The 23033-nt window shown below is 37.0% G+C and overlaps 2 protein-coding genes across 3 annotated transcripts; one reads left to right on the top strand and one right to left on the bottom strand.

The window, feature by feature from the left end:
• The first annotated feature begins 455 nt into the window (after positions 1-455).
• Positions 456-6712, top strand: LOC124160799 (beta carbonic anhydrase 1). 2 transcript variants are annotated; one of them, XM_046536838.1, is made up of 5 exons: positions 459-667; positions 751-835; positions 911-1050; positions 1197-1436; positions 5879-6712. In XM_046536838.1, the coding sequence occupies exons 1-5, from the start codon at positions 575-577 to the stop codon at positions 6086-6088; spliced, it is 768 nt and encodes a 255-aa protein (XP_046392794.1). In that variant the 5' UTR covers positions 459-574; the 3' UTR covers positions 6089-6712. The 2 variants fall into 2 exon arrangements, with proteins under 2 accessions (XP_046392795.1, XP_046392794.1); XM_046536839.1 differs by lacking the exon at positions 5879-6712 and having other exon boundaries at positions 456-667; positions 911-1109; positions 1197-1289.
• A 7128-nt stretch (positions 6713-13840) lies between these two features.
• Positions 13841-22861, bottom strand: LOC124160797 (zinc finger protein 263-like). The gene is made up of 3 exons (XM_046536836.1): positions 21782-22861; positions 21541-21687; positions 13841-16777 (listed from the first exon to the last, which is right to left on the bottom strand). Exons 1-3 carry the CDS (start codon positions 22481-22483, stop codon positions 16370-16372), a joined length of 1257 nt encoding a protein of 418 aa, XP_046392792.1. The 5' UTR covers positions 22484-22861; the 3' UTR covers positions 13841-16369.
• Positions 22862-23033: the final 172 nt, after the last annotated feature.

The following is a 23033-nucleotide window of genomic DNA, read 5'->3' as shown; positions in this document are numbered from 1 at the left end:
TATTTCTCATATACATATACCGATATCCTTTCACAACTGGCGATTATGGGATTAGAGGCAGCTAATGACGAATTTCATACCATATAATCAGGATAACTTCTATTATCCATATTTGAAATTCACTGCAATGCGAAATAAATGAATAAACTGAATAAAATTAAAATATTTTCCGACTTACCTCGAATGGATCAAGATGGAAGATTTTTTTGGACACAATGGTGTGCATCGCAATTTGCTTTCAGATTAATTCCAGTGCATATGTGCTGACAGTTATTACTTTCAGCAGTTACTCAGAGCCTCGAAAAACATTATTGAGAGGAATTTATGAAGCCACGCTTAAATAAAATCGAAAAATTAAGAGATAGGTAAAAAAAGGAAATAATCACAACGTAGGCAGTCGAACTTTCAAAAGATGCGCCGATGCGCATAGCGATGCTGGCGCTGCTCCGCGCGAGACGAAGAGCGGAAATGAAATCGTGAAATTATCTGAGTAAACACAGCTGCCCTTTGCATTGAAGTTTGGCCTATGGTAATAAAATGAATTTGATGAGTTCGTATCAATAATATTTCGGCAATGGATCGCATTTTGAGAGGAATAATGAAATACCGCGTGACTGATAGGAAAACTATGGTAGAACAATTCGTAAAGGTTCGAGATAATCCCGAGGTAATTATTCCATATGTATTTTATATTATTAAGAGTATATAGAGTTATTAAGAAGAATTAATTGAATAAATTCTTCACCACAGCCAAAAGCAGTGTTTTTTACGTGCATGGACAGCCGTATGATACCTACGCGGTTCACGGAAACTAATGTCGGGGACATGTTTTTTGGTGAGCATCGACTTATGATTGACTGTGTTATATTTATTATTTCGTAAGATAATATCATCTATCCCATACTTTCAGTTCGTAATGCCGGCAACTTGATACCTCATTCTCAGCATTTTATTAATGAAATGACCACAACAGAGCCTGCAGCCCTGGAACTGGGATGCATTGTGAATGACATTAGGCACATCATAGTTTGTGGACACTCGGATTGCAAAGTTAGTTCGAAAAATCTAGATTATGTTCTCATAACTCGGACAGCTATAGTTTCTGTGCGGTAGGATTATTTAATAGATATTTTAAAAAGCAGAAATAAGCGTTGTTGCTGTACAGGAAAACTTCTGATAAATTTCCTTATTCTTAGGCGATGAACCTCCTCCATGACTTGCGTAATGAAGAATTTTCGTCTGTGGAAAACCGAAGACGCTCACCTTTGCGAGCATGGCTATGCACTCACGCTCAATCATCCTTAACCAAATTTCAGCAGCTACAAAAGACAGGATATAGCAGTCCTATGCTATTTCAGGCAGAAACTCCAATGCGAAAATTTGTCGCATATATTGATCCAGAGAACCGATTTTCTGTAACTGATAAGCTCTCACAGGTTGGTATATCTTGGTAGCCAATTGTAGGATATATTCCATCTATAATTAAATTGTGGAACTCATGAACTGCCATTCTTTTGTGTTGTATATCTTTTATTTAGAATTGCTCTGGAGACTATTTTTAGTTTAATTATCAAGGCCGCTGTGCTTGATTCTCTCCATTTTGCTGTTGATGGTGTGGAAAAGATTTCATAGTAAATTTGTTGCAGCTGGCTCTTGTTTTATTCTTTTTTCTTGGATTCACTCTTCATGAATTGGTGATGCCCCACTACTGTGTATTTTCCCTCCAAAATGTGTTACATGCATTTGCTAATTAAGGCAATTTTACATTTTTTCATAATTGGACAAATTTTGCACGTAGTGACTCACAATCACCTCTCAATATTTCGTATCGATACTTCCACGGCACAAACGCTGAACAATCGCCCACTGAATCAAATACCCTCATATAGTACTACTAGGGCTACTAAATGAGCGGTGTTGATTCGGTGGGCAATTGTTGAGTGCTTTTGCAGTGGAAGTATCAATATGACACAACCCACTGCATCCCCTTGGTAGACCTGTGACCTTGATCAATTTGAATACAAGACTGAACTCCACTAGGTATTGAAAATCTTTGAAACTTGAAAATTGTCCATTTATAAAATATTGAAAATTAGACAAATAGATTTCTTATAAAGGAAAAGTTCTGTGTACAGTATCTGTATAATGTTGAGTTGAGAAGATAGCAACTTCTTTTCTATTCATCATATTTTACAAATTTTATTCTGGCAACTACCCTAAAAGTTATCACAGACTAAGGGTACTCATAAATTATATTATTATGTACCGAAAATCACTCAAGAAAAGTGAATTGAATGTTGAATGAAAATTCAACTGCTTCAACGCATTCATTTTCTTAACTGTTATTCGGGGAAAATTTTCACTATATGAAGGTATAATGAGCAATAATTTTTTGTCATGCAAGATTATTTTGATGAATTAAGGTTGTCTCTGCAGAATCACTTAGGTCTGTTAATAGATTTTCTCAATAAAGTTGCATATACATACAGCAGTAAAACCATCCGAGAATTGTGGTAGCAGAGGAATTGGTTTATGGGCAGGAAAGAGCTCGATGCCTCCACTGCATAAATGCTCAACAATCGCCTACTGAATCAAATCCGCAGTGGAGGTATCGAGCTGATGATAAGATCATTATCTTGTCTGCTATCAGATCAGATATCAAAGAGGCAGAAGGTTTGAATGGGGCTTTGAGTGGGTAGGAGATGTTGAGAACAGTGTTAGAGGGAAAGAAGAGAATAGGATTTTTAGATATGATAAGGGTGATAGGCCTTATTGTGAATTGAAGAGGGAATCCCAACTTGGGTGGGGGGATGGGCTGGTGTGATCAGGAAAAGTGCTCCATGTAAACCTACCATGACCGCTGGAATACTTCAATAATTATAAGTCGTCCAGTGGCAGCCCCTGAGTCAAATGCTGGGAGGGGCACACTCCACCAGGGGGGTCAGAATTTTTTAATATCTTGTGTATTTTAGTTAGTTTTTCAGGCAATCTAGATACCACTAATGCACAAAATAATCACTAACACTAAAACAGTAACAATCACTAACTTGATTAACTCAACTACAACTTGGCATATTTACATTAAACAATTTACACATAATAAGTCAACTGGTCACCAAAACAAGGTATTCCGCAACACTTCAACACCAAGATTATACAGCCGCCGGGTGGCACGGCGATGTCAACTCACTAGATACGTCGTTCTGCGCATGCTCGGGCGGTGTCCCAAGACTTCCATAAGGCACAAGCTTACAGTCCAGCCACCGAGAGTTGCCCGATGACATTTAGAAGGGTCCAAATCGGGGTAGGGAGCAAGGTTGCCAGGCAAGAAAGGGAAACGCCCACCTCACATGTAAACAAAAGGGTTCCGTGAAGAAAGGAACCAGAAGGGATGACGAGCGTGAAGGACCTAAAGGAAGAATCCCCTGCTTTGGTGATTCGTAGAAAGGATTTGTTTTGGTGGCTCAAGCTTATTTCAGTACTTCATATGCATGTGACAACGTCGTATGGCTAGGCGAGGGTGTGAGGTGCATTTAGGGGACAGCGATTGGCTGCAAACCATGCTGGCACAAGGTTCTCCTCCCCTCCTTTTGAACTTCCATCGGACAACTCTCGCCAGCTGGACTGTAGACGCGTCATAGCACCAGCACACATTGGGCGGAAATCAAAAAAAGCTGGCCAAAACCTCTGTGGAAGTATTTTTGGCTAATTTATGGCTAAATAGGAATAAATTCTAGATGTTTTTGATCTGAGGAATCCAATTTTAATGTTTTTAGGACTCTATCTCTATAAGAAGATGCTCTAAAAACAAAATGGCTGAGAGACCGTTTATGCGTCATCCGATGGGTTGGTCTAATTTCTGGAAATTTACCCCAAATATTTTTGCACCAGTGTAATATTTTGATATTTACTTCATAAATCTTCTATTTGCAATACGAATTAGCAGTTTAATAATTTTCTTATGCAAACACTTTAGTAAATTCGAAGATGAACTTATTTCTATTCACAGAGAATGAGGAGGTTTAAAGCTGTTAAACGCATTATCATATTTGAGTTTTTATTTTTATGTATGAAATAAATATAATATTATCAATAAAAACATCAAGTAAGTATATGAAAAGTCAAAATCTGGAGCCGATCCAGAATTCCCTTCTTCTTTAGCATCTGAATCAATTTCTTCCGTCAAAAGAAGTTTTCTAATTTGGTCAGGTATCTTCTTCTTTGTATTTTTACCAACTTTTGGAGTAGATGAAGTATATGGGTTGGACATAAGAAGTAGTCTGTGAAAAAGGTCGTGATTAGTGGCTAGTCTGGATATTTTTCGTGAGTGATGCTCTCTAAGTCGTCGAATATCTTTATTCCTTGATCCCAAGGCCTCCTCGGAAAGCTGGCCAATACGAATAATTGCGTCCTTAATAAATGCTGCACCGTGAATCAAAACTTCATGCACAGTAGGTGGCATATAGAACCATAAATAATTTTTGACATACATTTTGGCCGTGGAACAACAACATTTTGTAAATACAGTCTCATTTATTTGCAGCTAACAGATAGCATTTCATGCTTCTCGTTTCTGCCAATGCATCACATACCTAAAAAGCCAAGCAATGAAAGAATTTAGACATAAATTGAAGAGTAAATACTCGATAAAAGCTAGTTATTATTATATGCTTTGTATGCCATATCTTTCCATCAATCACTGTAAGCAATAATTTGAAAGTCACCAAAATACTGTCGATCTGAATTGGTCAAAGATTCTTTATCTGCTCATTAATATACCTTTCTTCTTCCACAGAAACCTCTCTCGTTACTCGGGTCCATTGAATTCTTATTGTCCTACAACATAGAGATTTTTTGAAAAAAAACGTAGAATTGGAACTTTGCAATTTTTTATCACTTTTCGAGGGATATTACCATGGCCTCCTTAAATATTAAAGGTGGCCATGATGTTACACATAAAAGAGCATAAATAAATTTAAGAAAGTTAACGTATTTGGCTGTCCAGACATTCTAGAACAATACTATGCAACTTTTGGTTTAAAAAAAAAAATAGTGAAAAATTGGGGTTTTGGCCAGCTTATTGCCGCCCACTGTGCAGCAGCCCCACCACTACCACTCTTCATATAACTGCATGATGATGGGTTGGGATGTTGTGGCCAGTGCCCCGCAGCTACAAATGCGAACTTCTCGCACTATTTTTGCGTGTTTTTCCTACTTTTTCGATGTATGCGATTGAAAAAACATCTTGTTTAATAGATGTATAATCACAATTGAATGGGTACTTAATTTTTTTTCCTTTTTCAAATCTTTGGGAGGGGCGGTGTCCGAGAGTCCTTATGGGCTAGCCACCACTGAAGTAGTCATATGTTTTTTGAAGAATGTTAAAAAGTTTTAAATATAACTCTAGCAGGCGTTATCTTCTGGTAACTTTTGTGTTCATGGACCTTCTAAAAAAAACTCTTATGATTCAAGAATTATCTGAAAGGTAGGGAGAAAATAGTGGGAGTAATGATGCGTTGCAAAGCCTTTAAACAGGTTTCAACACTTTATTTATGTTGGTTATATCCACTGTTCGTTTTAGTTTCCCCTACAGTAATTAATGATATGTTTACTCATATAAGCTATTGCTAAACTAATTACCTAATACTATACATACCGCACTTATGCATTATTGTGACTTAATCATGGTTATGATGAAAGAGATGCATGCTAATGTTTAGAGGTAAACATTTTCTTGTTCTTGTTTAAATATTGTAGTCATGATTAAGTGATTCATTACAAGAATTTGTCTATTGCATATTGCCTTGGAGTATGCTTCATCTTGGAGTATACTTAACCAATCTTACATTGTGCATTGTGTTCTTAATCTTTCTTATAGGTGAATTGCCTTCAACAGCTCCAGAATATAGCAAGTTATGGGTTTCTGAAGCAACGTCTTGAGACTCATCAACTACATATTCATGCCATTTGGTTTGACATATATACGGGTGATATCTTCTATTTTAGTCGACAGCAGAAACGATTCGTAGAAATCAACGAGGAAACCTATAATTTATTACTAAAAGAAATTCTTCGGTATTATTCATAACTTTTTTATGATGAATTTGACATATCTTTAAATGGTGGAATGCTGCAGGATTTTTTTATTAATTGATGTTGAAGTTTATGGTTCACAATTGTGGATTGTCTGAAGAAAGCACTATTGACTAGAAGAACAATCATGGGGTGATTAGTACGGTGAGAAAAATTTGTTCACTATAATATTTTTATCATGATAAGTGTGCCTTTCAGGATTTAACACAATTGTTTTTGTGACTTTAATTACCTCCTTTGCTGGATATAACCAGTCTTCCATGAATACTAATGTGATATTGCATTTTTATAATTGTTGGAACGAAATATTTTATGGTTGTTTACTGTTCGTCTGCATTTCATAGGAAGGGAATGTCGTAAGTAATTGTTCAACCATGTTACGATGCACTCCTGTTTTTTTTATTCTTGCATTTGTTATGTATTTTGTCAAGTATTAGCTCTCTAGATGCTGTTTATGTTCTCTTGTTTATTCACTACCAAAACACTTCTTGTTGTATTGTATCTTTATTCATGTGCACAAACTAACAACGAATGCTAAGTGATCATCCCAGTGTTTGATGATAAATGTCTATTTTGTATTAAATAATTTTATATGCCAAATATATTTTACATATTTTCATTTTATTTTGCCTTTTATTAAATTCCTTGTGGTCAATACATTGTACCTCATAAAAACGAGTTGCACAGGTAAAAATTACTATTTAAAAATGAACAACAATAAATTTTTGTGGAATTTATCTGTGATTCTATAGGAAGTTAAGGGGTCAACATGCCATTCCCCTACTATCTTCAAACCTCTCAACTATTTGGCTGTAAAAATGCGTATATGAGCCAAAACCTGGCAACATTAAAAAAATTACCTTTTTGAGTACTGCTGTGAGCCAAATTTTTGCTAATTTTTTTCTTATGCATAGCACATTTGTACTTGCTTAAATGATAATAAGCTGAGGCAAATGCTTTTCCCGCAATAAAAATAAAGTATGTGCTTTTAGTAAGACAAGGTTGTGACTGTGCACAGAGCCCTCTTCTAACTCCTAAATTATCTGAAGAGAATGAAAAACAAACGGTTTTAAACAGAATATCATAAAATTCAATAGTCAAATTATTGTGGATTTGTCATGTTCTTGATAAATAAGTTATGGCCATAGCTGTTTTTCTAATGGAAATAAAAGGGAAATTTACACATTATTCCTAGGAGTTACAGGTACACCACTGTGTTCATTCCTCCCATATTCTCAGTCTGACCATCTCACCTCATGAAATCCCAGGATAATCTAGTCTCCCCTTCCGTTTTTCTCTTTTGATAATTTCTAACTCTGAAAGTTATTATTTGGTGCTATTCGAAAATTTTATCTGCGCGGAATCCTGAAAAAAAATAAAATATTCTGTTCGTCGGGAAACTTACCCTTCAGAATATAAATTCAAGAGAAGTGATAGGTGTGGAAAATATCCCATATGAGCTTCTGAAGGTTGGGAAGAGGTTTTTCAAACCCATGTGTAAGGTACACAAAGCTGTGTTGGCATGAGGATTCAGTGAAGACAGTTCTTATCCACAACTAAAGAAGAACACCATGTGATTATCACACATTGCAAAAGCAGTGGTAGTAAACCATTGCTAGATTTCAATAGGGATGCAAGTGAACATTAATGCATACTTTGGTTACAATCAAATTCATTTCAAAAAAGTCAAACAATAATGTGATAGTAGCAATGAGGATCCCTGTAAAGATGAACCTAGAGAATAAACAGAATGTGAATGCTTGCTTTGAGAAATTTCAAAAAGAGTTTGATTTAGTGGGCTGGGTAAAGCTAGTGAGCTTTCCTAAGAATATAGGCATTCGACTGGAGGGACATTTGCCTCATTTGTAATCTACTCGGGTTGTACCAAAAGTAAGGTTCCCAATGAGCTACAATGTTGAGGGAAGGTGCTAGGCTAAATCCCACAACAGTGCCGTATGCAGTGGTTACCCTACTCTTGAGTCCGCACATCCACGATTCACTATGTCGATCAGTATTGGCTTTGCAACTGTCAACAATGGAAGTGTTGATCCCCATTCCCGAAGTGTGAGGTTTGAGCAGTAATCCGATTTCTCCACACAAGGAAATGGAGATTCATCGGAAACTGAATTAAGTTTATGGTGAAGAGTGCATGACAGTTCAGGGAGTCTGCAAATGGTTGGGTGAGAATCACACGGAAGTTCATGATGAAGAATGGAGGGGAAGACCACCGGTTTCGGATGCGATTGTCCAGAAGATCAACAATGAGCTGCTCAAAGATCGGAGGGTCACTGTCCATGAACTTGTTGAATGCATTCCTGAAGCTTTCCGTAGCACAATTAAAAGAACTTTAACAGAAACGTTGGATTATCCCAAGGTGTGTGCTCACTGGGTCCCCTGGATGCTGACTGACAGATACAAGGAGTAACACCTTGACAGAGCTCGCAAATTTCTTCAACAATGTGAGGGGGGAGGCAACAAGAAGAAGTTATTGGACTCGATCGTCACGGGAGATGAAACGTGGGTTTTTCATTACACCCCCGAAACAAAACATTTAGGTGGCAAACACTTCAAGAACGATGATTAAGTCCGAGCAGAGGTAACACACTTCCTCAACGGGTTGGCGGGAGATTTCTTCAACTTAGGGATAGAAAAGCTGGAGCAGTTTTCAAGTGTCGAAAAAAATGGAGACTACGTTTATAAATAGGCAAAAGTGTAAGCTTTTTAACAATGTGACAATTAATAGCACTTACCAAAGTTTTCTGATTTAAAAAAATATTGGAACCTTACTTTTGGTACAACCATCGTACATGAGACTCAAACTACATAAGTGAGGATAGCCATTGGAGAATTGGGGAGGGCAAGAACTAGACAAGTTGGAAGACGAGTCTGTCCACTTCCACACATACTGTTCCATTGTTCCCAATAAATGATATGGGAGGCCCAGGAGTTCCATGTTGGAGTTCAATGGTGATGTTTAAATCAAGGTTCTCGGATGATCAAGCATTAATTAGTCAGTCGTCAAAATGTTTGGATTTCCTTGTACATATGTATACTAAATAAACATAGCTAGTATACCATTTTTCTGAACTGACGGCGGCTGACCTTGAGTGTGCTCGAAACCCACCCACTCTTCTAGCCAATCACAGATGAGCAACAGGAGAAAGTGTGGAAGAGCCCGCAGTCTCTCTCCAAACTCCGTGCAGTGTACATCGCTCTCCAGCTAGCAGTGTTGCCAAGCCGAATCTTTGGAGATCGCACAGCGCTCGTTCTGCCGCCCCCAAAAGTACCGTTATTCCCAAGGCTGGCAACGCAGATCGGCTGGATGGAGGGGAAAAGGGAAGGGGATGGAGGGGAACGGAGAGGTGAAAGGGGCAGCGCTTCTCATTGGCTAGTTTCTATTTTCCACCCAGCCACCATCAGTTCGGAAAATGGTATAGTATACCATGGTTAATTTACAGAAATTGCAAAAATTATGCAGTTTTTTAAAGCATAAAGATCAAGGAACATGAGGCTAAATGTATAAGTGGGTGGCCACAAGCTTGCATAGGAGGAGCAATTCAATTATTTAAGCAGCACACTAAATGGAAAATGGGAACACCAGAAAGGATGTCAGGATGAGACTATCAATAGCAAAGTGTGTGTTTATGAACAGGAATACACTAATCAGTGGATTGTGGAGTAAGAGAAAGTAAAGAAAAGGTCAGTGAATTCTGATATGATAAACTCTTCAAGCAAACTCTTCATTGTACCACAGAAATGTGGATGGCAAGGAAAGAGGAAAGACAGGGTACATTTGAGATTTGGGTATGGAGGAGATTGGAGAAAGTATGATGGACAGAGAAGAAAAGGGACGAGATAGTGCTAGACAGGGTGGGGTAGGAGAGGGGATTTCTAGAAGAGATAAAGAGACAGAGGCTTCGGATGGAGCAAATAATAAGCAAAGAAAGGGGAGGAAGACAGAGAAGGAATAAGGGAGGGGGCGGCAAATCATATCTCCGATTATTGTGCAGCCTTGTTCACAAACCTAGATGACAAAGACACTAACAGACTCCAAGAAACTATGAATAAATCAATTAGGTACCTAAAAAATGGGACCATACCAGCAACTCTTTCAACCGCCTTAACTGGCTTAAATATAAGGAGTGTTCTTCTAATAATAATTCTAGCACCCTTTTGATAATAATTTTTAGCCTTCAGTGTTTTAACAACTGGTTACCTGCCCTACCTGTACGAGAAATCCGTAAGAAAAACTGAAGTACACATTCCCACCTGAAAACATACCATTGATCTCCACATCCCACAACATCGCACATCTCATATGAATAGATCATTCTTAGTAACCTCCTCTTGAATATGGAACTCTCTTCCAGTTCAACTGAGAAGCGCTACTAACATCAAGAAATTTACACATAACACATACGGGCTACTGAAAAAATGTCATGTTGAATTCCTCTTGTTTGTACTCATGTGTAGCTTAATTTATTTTTTATTGATAAACACGTTAATAACTGGTCAATTGAGTGTGAATTATCACCTTAGTTTTCTGTAGTTTGTCTGTTACATTACAGAGAGATCTTTTCTCTTTTGTTTATTGTTTTATTGAATTTTCTTCATGCTACAGGCAGTCCACTTAGGGTGTATTTCTTTGAATTTGTATTTATTTTTTTTCTTATCTTTTATGAATGCATCAATTCTGAAAAAGTATAAAGTTGTACAGTTATTTTCTCATGATCCTGATGCTCATGAAAATAAAGGAAAGTATCATTATTATTACAATCTCACTCCTCCGAAGTTCTGGAAAAATAGAAAAGACTGTAATCTATAAGGAGACTCTCCACTGAGAGTTTTTATTTCACCACCTCAACAAATAATGTTAAAAAATACTTGACGAATATCTCACAGCCTCTTGTCTGTAACTATTAGACTTCAGATACACCATGGCTGAGAGGTATTACATATCACTGAAGGGCCGCGGAAAGTGAACCAAAATGAACCTCTCCTCACTGCTAAAAACAACAGCCTTAACCTGCCCCTAGAGCAAGAGAATAGGTTTAGTGGGTAGAATGAAGGGGAAGAGACCTTACAGTGAATAACCAGGGAACGTTCAATGACAGATGGAGGAGAGGCCAGGGTTATTCAAAAAACGCTCCATAAAAACCTACCTTAAACTGCAGAATGCTTTTAATAAAAAAGCACTGTTTTCCAATTCCATCAAATCCATGTGATCAGATAAGTTCATTGACCTAATAAAACAAACTGATGGAAGTAACGAGGCTGAGTATGCTAAACCGAAAGCATTATGTACATGCAACAAACAATTTTTTCAACACTAAACATATTATAACGTAAGATTTCATTAAAACACATTTAAGTTTTTTAGGAATGAAGTATATTTTGCCAGTCTCTCATCATCAGATCTAAAAAAATCTACATTTGAAAAATCTCTAAAAGAATTACAGGAAATTTCTCATGGGAGATTCAAGATCACTGCAATCATCAGAAAAATATCTCAGAAGAGCTGCTATTCTATAGATTAAAGCATCAAATATTTACTGGATTATGTATCACAATAATTATAATTGAATGCAAAACATTCATATTATCACCTTCACATTAGACTTTTTCATATACCTCTTAAAGATACCTAAGCTGGCAGTATGGATAAAGACTGTATCATGATTACCCATGCAAGGATAATGCACAAGATGACTTCACAAAAATGACATGTAAAACCTATAACATAAAAATAATGCATTCTGCTCCTGAAAGGCTCTGCAGTATGTAAATGGAATATTGCATGGTAAAATTTGTAAGCACATGGTTGAACCTCTGTAGTCCAGAATAGAAAGGTAAAGATATTTTTTCTAGAAGAAAGATCTAATGCTCTCCCAGTGCATGCTATCAACGAGGGCAATTTGGGTTTTCCACCACATAAATCTGTCCTTTGCAATTTGTTCATGTATTGATGGCAGAGTTATCCATTGCCATTAGATCTCAAATAAATTGTAATAAAACCCTGAAGAATAAGGACGACTATGAGTTGGAATAACTTTTTCGGTTGATAGTTTCAAGAAAAAATGTAAAAAAAACATGCTTTATATGATTTACAGTATTTATGTTTGTGATTTATATGCAACACCACAGCACCCAAGTGACGGTTTTTCTTTCCTAATAAATTCAGCCATCTGTCTTGCTTTCACGGCAAAGGACTTTTTTTGTTTCACTGAATACTTTTGAACTATTATATACAGTGCCTGCTGGTTAGTAATGGAAATGCCATCTCATAATTTTAACACTAATTGTAAGCCATCATAATTACAGAGCAAATGGATAAATTTACCCAGTGGTGAACCCGAACTCCCTTCCAGCATGCCTTGTCTCACTTTGTCTGATCATGTAGAATTATCCATCATTATGGATGATTGATGCCCAAACAAGGAGTTGGTTTTGATGATATAAATTAAAAAATCGATAAATCAATGACAAAACTGAACTTAGTCTTCATCATTCTCCTCCATGGCCTTGGACTGGAAATTTTTTGAGGTGGTTCATTTGAAAGGGGTACCACTTAAGTTCATATGTATCTCCTAGAATTTTTTATAGCAGCTTAAATCCCCCAAAACCGCCTTCCCCTATTGCCTCCCAACTGTATTAATTGCTAAATATTCACACACATCAAAATGCTGGCCAATGCATGAATCCTAGCAAGCTTAGACTCATTTCATGCAACACCAAAAGGGACAAATGATGGAAGTTATGTAATATCAACAAAGGAAGTTAACACACCAAAGATTGTAAGATTAAAAACATAAAACTTAAAGAGAAAATATGATAGGAGCGAGTAGATTGGAAAAAAGGGAAATGAACCTAAACGAAGGACAAACAGGAAACAAAAGGGAGGAGGTCTTGCAAATGTAACTTCTGTTCCATAAAAAGTTCCAATGTGACTCATACATGACATCAATGGGTACTTGGTTTTTAACTTGCCCAGCCATAAAGTGATATGGTTATAACAGTTTCAATTCAAAAGAATTTGATGCCAAACTCATCTCATTAAAGTTGCTTGATACCAGAGGTGGAGCTAAGCGAGGAAAATAATAGTGCTTATAAAAAAAAATATTAAATAGGAAATCAGTAACAAGTACCAACAGCATTTTTTTAAAGGATCTAATCATGTACAGTTTATTTGTGAACTTTAGCATGGAAATTGGGTTGCATCATCTCAAATATGTTAAACGGGTTCTGAATTACTGACTTTTTCTAGAAAATAATTAAATAAATAAACTCTAACGATTACTGGTGTACAAGTTTTGGTCAATAAGATGAAAGTTCATAGTAAATAAATGAGATGGAAATGGGTTGAAGAGGTTCAAACCCCCCCATAATGTAACTTTTTGGGCTGCAGCCTTACTGCGATTGATAGCTTAACCCGTTAACGCCTAGCGGTACCAAATGGTACCGGCTGGTAGTGCAGTGCTAAACATAACTTTTTTGTCAGTTATCGTAATTTATTAGGTTTTTTGAGAGTTTTATATTGATGAGAATATTTTTAATAACATTTTTCCGAAAAGTTTGCCATTTTGAAGCCGTAATTAACGCATTTAGAGCCGTTTGAAATTTGTGAATTATCAACTAGCCCAAAAAAACGGAATTTTTAGACCAAGAATTTCGATTTTCTTTACTTACGCCTTATGTACTGTTAATACAAAGGTTTTATTATGAAATTATGATTGCTATAACATGTACATCTCATATAAAGTATGGTTATTTGACTTGAGCCTAATATTTGGGATGTAATGATGCAAAACATTTTGGTGGTACCACTTATAGCGGTACCGTAAGGTGTAACTATTAGTGCTAAAAGAATAAATTTTGCACCTAATGACTCCGAATTTCATTGATATTTAGATGCATGATCGCCACAAAAATCGCAGAAACTTTTTAATTCAGGCGTTACCAGGTAAAGTCGATATTCTCAGTCCATCCTCGTACACAAGGTGTTCTGAGCCAGTTCATTTGATAATTTTCATAAAGGGCTGAGCCACAATTGATTCAAGACTGATTGGAAAACATTAAGATAATTTCACTTAAGTATTGACTACATTGCTGTAAAGACAACAGAGGTTCAACTCCAGAAAAATGAAGGAGAGCAACAGATGGTAACGCTAGGAAACTCATTTTTTCCATTTGCATGATAATCAACTGGGATCAGAATGTTTCCATACATTCATAAAGAAATTTTAAGAAAACCCTCCCAAAGAAAGATTCCATATCCGCCCAATGGGTAAATAATTAATTATGAGCTACAAATAGAAAACAAGATTTCACCACTTCGTAAAATAAAATTAAAAATTTGCACATGAACCTATAGATAATATGGACTTAGAACAATTACTTTAAATAAGCATAAATAAGGCTTAAAATTTACAATCCTCATATACAAAGTCAACTATGATGAATAAATAGATGTTATGTATGCATCTGCAATAGAAAAATTGGTTTTCAGGATCAATTACCTAAAAAATCATATTGCATGAATGCATTCACATTTTAGATATCTGAGTTTATCATAGTGCATTATCATTCAACAGTTTGGTGTTATATTAATTAGCACTCATTCAGTGAAATTATCATATAACACATATGACCAACATCTCTATTCATTCTTAAGGCCAATCACAAGGAAAATATGCAATGCATTGTAAACGGAGAGCTATAAAAACCTGTTGCATGACAGAAAGCATGTATGGCTTAGTTTTTCATGGGATTAAAAATAGTGAGTCCCATAAAAAAATAAGCAGCTTTGCACATGCTCTGCTAGCCATGCAAACTCCATTGCCAATGGCATTGCTCAAGGTTACGTTTTAACATTTCCTATATCATTTCACTACAAAACTAATGGTTCCCCATCAGGGTGCTCGTTTTCCTATTATTGAAACAGCTATATAAAGATAATCACTGTGGTATTAAACAAATTTGAACCCATGACTGAACTAAATTAAACAAAAAAATATGGGCAATACCACTTTCTCTCTTAAAATATTATCAACATACCTGATTTCATAAAAGGACAAGTATATGAAGCTGTTTTATATGAGATTCTAAAAATTATAATGCATTAAGGTTGATATTACAATAGGTCACACGAAAATTCCTATATTTATATATATTCCAACCCAAGCAAAGAATGTAACCATATTCAGAGAAGTGAATTTCATGTTTTGTACTTGTAAAAACTTTCAAAATGAATTATGTACTAGGAAGAAGGAATTTGATATCAACTTCAATAAGATATATTCAGCTAAATAAGTACACATCAATAATTATGTACTTAGATAACATTCATGATAGCTCCACTGGTAAGTTTGAAAAATCTCACCCTTTCTCCCATAAACTTTCAACCTTATTCTGCTAAAATAATGTCTTAACAATTTGTTAGAACTAACTTCAGGCTTCACTATATAAAATCACTCCAAAGAAGAAATAAAATCAAACGCTGTGCTGATGCACTGATGACTCTATCTGTGAACCTGTTTCACCAGCATATTACAATGTCTATCCATGCACGTATACTTTGCCATAAATTTATGAGTATGTAATCTTGAATTGAGTAAAAAGAGCAAAAGAGGATATTTCCGTCAGTGCCATTGTTTACACATAGGATACCACCATCACCCTTTATAGTTCTGCCAAACAGATGTTCCAACTATGCCACAAACTCTGATTTGCTCATGACCCATTGTAATGAAAAATGTCAGCTCCAATAAAAAGGGTGCAAACATGCTTCTGTCTTTCCTTCATTTCCTAAGAAGATTGATGCACTCATTTTTATCTCATTGTACCTGGCAATTAAAAAAACTACATTATTGAAGCAAGCAAAGTATTCACTCCAACAAGAAAAGCGACTAGCATGTTAAACTAAGCCTACTAAAGAGATCCTAATCAATGAACATGTCTCCTCACCAAGGATAATTCTATCTGTGGCAGAAATAAGGATGCAGGGAAAAAGCCAAGACTTTTGAGGCCAGATTGCATCTAATTATTGTACTTTTAAAGAGATTATCACAACTTTGGTACTCACATTGGTAGCTCAAGACCCATGGAAAATATTTTGCACCCACCACTGACTTGACCGCTGACTGGGGAACCATTATGAGAGATTATCACAATTAAAAAAATCCATTCTATCACTCCCTTCATCATGCGTATGATACAAAGTGACTCCTGTTTGCTGAGTGAATGAAATTAATCAACAGATTTACAGACAGAATGGACACTATTCGATATTAACCATTGCATAGCCTTGGCCATCGACTAAACCTCTTCCTTCACCAGAGACACCTACATGCTTTGTCCGCTTGTGACGATACATGTTTGACTGCTGGGAGAAGGTGAGGCCACATACATCACAGCGGTAGGGACGCTCGCCCGTGTGTGTTCTCAAGTGGTAAGTCAAGTGGTGTTTGGCATTGCACATCTTCCCGCACACTGGACACTGATACGCACCTGTCCCACTACCACTGCCACTCACACTTACACAACCGGGTCCACCACCACTGCTGCCACTGAAAGGCGGTATCCCGCCAGGAACCATTCCTCGTGTTGTGGGAAGGCTCACCCCTGGGATTCCGCTGTCCCCAGGCTCCACTGCCCAATGGGAGAGTAACCTAACATTGGGTGCTTCCTGTTAGAAACCAAATTGGATAGGAGTAAAATTCATTTGAAAATCAAAAATACCTCATAATGTAAATACAGGGTTCATACCAATTTTTCATTTCCAATTTCCCAGACTTGTCTCCAGTCTGGATCGTTTCAAATTTTTTTATTTTAAAAATTTCCATACCACCGAAAACAGATCTATACGGCCTTTTTCATAGGGGTTATTAGCATGTTAACAATTTAACGTACAAAAACAACCATGCCCTGGATAAGGATAACTTACCTAGGTGGGACTTGAATCCGCAACCTCCTGTTTGGCAGGCGAGGACTCTACCCTGCCGCCACCGAGGCTGGCAAATTTTCCTGACTTTGTATCAATGGCAAAGCAATCATACATAGGGTTTTAATAAAGTCAAGTGGACATAATGAAGTCAAGTATTAGCAGCTAAAATAAAGGCAAGTGGCACCAAATTGATGTTACCCTTTGCCACCCAGCTAGGTAGCAACAAAATGCCAACTAGCTACTAGAATGCATAAACACCCCACACCATACATTTCATATTTTTTGGTGCATCTCTGAATGTTCCCCAGACCAAAATCCAATTTCCCTGACGTTTCATGACTTGAAGTCCCAAAAAATATTTCCCTGATTTCCACAACTGGTATGAACCCTGAATTACAGTGGAACTTCTAGGGAGTCACCTGCAAATGAATGTGACTCTGCAATGGCAGGCAGGTAGCCAGAGATTTATTTCAGGGAGTCTATGTCCAATACAAATCAATAGGGTGGTTTCCTATTATTTTTTTATTGCCTAAATCGAAAGATTATTACTCCTAGAGTATGTATTTCACGCTTTTAGATTTTTAAATGACGATATCTGTTTTTCGCGATTAAATGAAAAGTGAAAAATTTCAAGCGCGCAAAAACACGACGCGTAAGTGGGAATGATGGGAAAAAGTCCGTGCGACGCATTTCTGGCTCCCCCTCCTGCCTTGAGAGGTGACCTTGATCGAGGCTCTGAGCGCTGATAGGACGCAGGATGCTAGCGGGTAGCTGAGTACCTTGCTGGCTGGTAGCGCTTGGCTTAAAAAAGGTTTATTAAAACCTTATCAAACGAAGAAAACTTTCCAACCTTAGCCAGTTTTAATAGGTGATTATTAAGACATGCTTCCCTGAGCTCTGTGCCTCATGCATGCATTGGTAACCTCAGACGATGTATAACTCCTATCCTCTCGTGTAGAAACTAGGTCCCTGTGACGTCACGTGGAGTGGAATCGCATGGGCACCAATCTGGCCTTTTTCAAATGAGGATAAAATTTGACCCTTGCCATTCGTCTAAACCGGTATTTCACAAACCAAATAATTTGTGTATTATGAATTCACTAATGGTGGGTAACGAATCGCAATCATTGCCTTTCGTTTTCTTTGATGAAGGAAACTACCCTATTGTTCCCTTTCCTGCAGAAATTGAATGAATCCCATTAAAACATGGGCCACTACTTTGAAAAACTGACTGACTAGCATTTTTTATAAAGGTTCAGACACTAACGTTTTATTAGGTCAGTCGCACCAGCATTTTTAGGGCAATTGAAAAAGTTCCATAGGGTGCTTAACACACTAGAGCACCCTCCCTGGCTGTGCGTGTGTGTGTAAACCCTTTAACTGTGCAAATAAGCTGAAATAGAGCTCCCCAGAGGCGAATTAAGATAATAATAATATTTTTTAATTTTTGCATAATTTTATTAATTATAAATTTTTACTTAAGACAAAAATTTTCAAAAATATTTAGGGCAATAAAGATAAAAAGAGGTCTAAAAGATGTCCGCATGACATCTACTTGTCAAAGGAAGAGCTTCTAATCACACATGGACTGGGAGAGTAGAAGAATAGTTCAAATCGTCAATATACGATGGGAGCAGTCTGCTAAGGCAATCGCTTAAGGCCTGGTTACACGATACATTAACACGTACGGGTTAATGTCTAAATGTATGAACGTGTGAATGAACACAAAAGTGTACCGTGTAACCACCCAACTAGTGCAAATGCATGAACGGAAAATAGAACCTGTTCTAATTTGGTTCATGCATTCGTTCAAGTTCCGTTCCGGTCCACAAAAATCATTCACGCAAACGTACATTAACGTGTTAATGTACCGTGTAACCAGGCCTCTATAGACGATGGGAGCAGGCTAAGGGTAAAAGTGAAAAACTGGCTATTCCGCAGGGATTTCCTTGAATAATGCATCCTGTAGTATACACCCTTTTCCCACAAATTTGGTCAAATCCCTGCTAAAACCTTACATGAAAAATATTCCAATATTTTATTTATTTTAAACGCTCTTCACTTTCAGAAGCAGAGCCAGTTTACTTATTTATTTATTTCCAACTTCCCTGTAAACAGCACATAGAGGCCTTAACAATGGAGTATTAACAAAGCATGACACAAACATCCATGCTCTGGATAGGGACCACCTACCCAGGCGGGATTCGTGACCTACGGTTTGGCAGGCGAGGACTTTGCCCCACCACCAACGAGGCCGGCAAATGACATGTACAATGACATTTACAATGAAACATGTTTTTAAAACTGAAAAAGAGAACAAAAAGACATTAACAATATAAAAATGAACAACTAAGAACCCAATATGGGAAAAGGAAATACTTTAATAATATAATATTTCTTAAGCTAACACATGGGTTGTGTGTTAACACGTCCCTCACATTTGCAAATTTTTTAGTGGTCCCACTCATGTTTTCCATTTCAATATCAGAGGTTTCCATTGGGGTAGGACGTTTCAATGCTATCCTCAGCTTTTGGCTACTGCTCAGCCACATCGAGTGCTCTGTTTGCATTTACTCCCCAAGGTAAAACCTTTCCGAGCTGCTTGATCCTATGAACGAAGGCATCGCAGTGGAGCAAAGTCAAATGCAACTGGCTCCATGGTCCCTTTGAGGCTATTTTTGGGGAGCATAAGCTATCATGCTCCCTAGAGGAGGCGGAAACAATACAAATTCCAATTGGTGATTTTGCCTTGACTGGTTCAAAATATGTCTCAACCATCTTCTCCTACCAAAGTATAAAATGACCAGTACAGCCCAATTTGGTCTCAGCCCTGATGATGATGAGAGAAAGTCACTCATCAAAGCATCGGTCTTATAGCATTACCCATTGCCAAAAGTGAGAAAAAATTACAAAAATGAATTCCAGAGTTTCCCAAATTTTAATGAAAACTGACATTCTCATAATTCCTTCCTCAAATATGGGAGAAGTGGCACTTAAGTCACTTCACTTGCCATCACCTTAAATACACATTATTATTTTTTTAATCCTTCAGGTGTTAAAGCTGCTACGTTGGCAATAGGCTCTTTAATTTTCTCAGCTATGTTGAGGATAAGACCTGATAATCAGAGTTCCCAAAGTCCATCAATATCATTTAATATTTTATTCACATTTTTAAATGTTCTATGGAATACCTAGTTTCATATTTAATGCTGCTCCACTGCAACTGAACAACTCAAATAACACACCAAACACCTTATTTTTTCAAATATTGTTAAAAATTTGGCTTTGGCATATGATACCTTTCTATAAAACTCATAATCATACTAGTTTTTCGCGGTTGTGATAACTCCTACAGGATCAGTATCATGGTGGGAACAAACCAGAGTGATTGAATATAAATGAGGAAAATGCAGTGGAGAAGGATAATATTGGACCAGGGTTCTTGGATGCTAGAATCAAGTAAGACCTCTAGGATATGAGGGAAAGGAAGAGGTGAGAACGGACAATATCCCACGAGAGCCACTTAAGAATTTAAGGAAGGCTGGGGAGAGAAAGTTTTTCCAACTAGCTTGAGTAGGACCTACAAGGGGAGGTTCTTGGCTAGAGGATTCCATGAAGACCATTCTGAATCTGCAACCCGTGAAGTAGAAAGCTGTAGGAGAGTAGACTATATGTTGGTTAGCCAAGTATCTCATGCAGAAAGAGTGGCAAAAGACATCTATCAGAATCAAAAATCATCTATCAAAAGTATTTATAGACAGATAGAGACTAATAAAAATGATTATTTGGATGGCTATGATTTTGGTTTCAGGAAAGTACAGTCTACCATGATAGGATAGAGGTAACAAGGAAGAATTACATGATGATGCAATTGCTTTCTTCTTGGATTTTGAGAAAGCATTTCATAGAGGGGACCGATCAAAGTCAATGGGCATTCTTAAGAAAGTAAGCATAGACTGAGAGGATAGGAGGCTCATTTGTAAATAAAAAAGCGTATGCTGAGGAAATAGGGACCCACGCATGCAATGAGTTAAAGAGGCAGGAGTTTATGTGTTAATTCATGTTTTAATCAGTGAGGTTCGTGGTGATCAAGCATTAAATAGCAATTAAGTGAGAGAGTTGCTGGCACTGATTGATCCATAAGCTATACTTAGTAATGTGGCATAAATATTATTCACAAGAAGACCAAATTTATGTGGTTATCAAAAGAATCAAGAGAATTGGTGTCAACAAGACTGCAAAATTTATATTCCACATATTTTCATTCACTCTTAATTCCTATAAGTGCCATGCAAATGAATCTCAGCATTCACACATGCCCTGTACTTATAGCTTAAAATATATTAAATTACAAGGAAATATTTTAATCTAGAACCAGAAAAGAGTTCAAAACATGCACATCAATGTAAAATACTTTATTTTACTATCATTTGGGGGCTATTTATTATGAATCTGAATATCAATATGATGGCCGAAGCATAGGGCATTATTAGTAGGAGACTGACCTGTCTGGTATCCGAATTAGATGGCACTTTGGGCGGAGGTACCGCCTCCCTGCCTAGCATCACATCAACTGATGGCACACAAGGTCGGGACACTTCCTTTTTCATTTGCGAAGTATTATCAGGAGATTCAATTTCTTCTTTGATGTCCTAAAGATAATTGATTAATTTAATAAATTAAAGATATTAAATTACTAAATAAAAGCACTGGAATTTCTCCCTCCCGATATAATAATTCACTGACCGTTTCAATAATTCTTGATTTATTAAACTGCTGATCACGACTGACTTCCAAATTATCCAGCAGAAGATCTCCATTGTCCTTGTGGTTAGGTATTATTTTCAAGTTGGGATTTGAATCTTTATCGATTAGAACTTCAATGCTTTCCCCTGCATTGTTCAAATCTAGGTGGGGAAGTATTTCATTAAGTTCTTGCTGAGTCGGCTCTTCGTCTGTTTCTTCATTTGCATGTGGTACTTTCCTTTTGTTGTCCTCAGTAGTATCGGAGCAAGAAATGCGCCTCCTCTTTACAGTGTATTTGTCTAAACTAGGTTCAGGATTTCCTGGTTCTTCTCCACCATCCTCATTCTGCAATCCCTTCGTGAGTCCATTCACTGATAACTCGTCAGCAATTTGTAGAAATGAGGCTAGTTGGGTATGTGAAATGGTTACTTCACCGTTGTACATGAAGTCCAGTATATCGATCATTTCAGTTTTCTTGACTCCCTTCATAAAAATCACAGGATGCTTATCTGGAATAGTGGTGAACAGTGTCCGAAAATATGGACTACAGGCCGACAAAACTAAACGATGAGCACCAAAATAGTGTCCTTCACACAGCAATGTGACATCAGTCAATGAAGATGAATCATAGAGTTCTCTCAGAACACTGAATACTTGCTTGGAATGAGATTTCATTTGAAGAAAGAATTTGTCCACCGACATTATTGCTAATTATTGAAGAAGCCTTAAAAAAAACTCGACAAAGCGATGCGCCAAGAAAATAAATGGGTCTGTGAAGGACCACGCCAAAGTGACAATGATATATTTCCAGTGATATGCACTTTTTTTAGACTAGGAGTGGAAATAGACCGTGGTAAAAGACTACATTTCTAGATATGTTAATGGAAAATTAATCTCGAAAGTTGGGCAATGTACACGTCAAAGTTTACAGCTAGGCTCGGAAATAAATGGCTATCAATCAATATAAACTATAACAAACCACGGCTGCCATCATATCACTGATTAGATAAATAAAAATACATAAATTTACAGGATTGATTATAGGGTAACGGAATCATTCACTTTCCCAACAATAACAAATACGCACTCCGGCAGTGTTTTGGAATATTGCCGAATTCTAGAAGTACCAATCGTAAATAATCGACGGCATTACCAAAAATTTTATACATTACTTCTAGGCGCAGATATTGAAATAAAATTATGGTAGTGACATTTTAAGACATTAATTTCATCATTCTAATGGAAAAAATTA

The sequence above is a fragment of the Ischnura elegans genome, chromosome 6, assembly GCF_921293095.1.
Source record: "Ischnura elegans chromosome 6, ioIscEleg1.1, whole genome shotgun sequence".
Taxonomy (NCBI): domain Eukaryota; kingdom Metazoa; phylum Arthropoda; class Insecta; order Odonata; family Coenagrionidae; genus Ischnura; species Ischnura elegans.
This window is presented reverse-complemented; position numbering and strand designations above follow the sequence as displayed.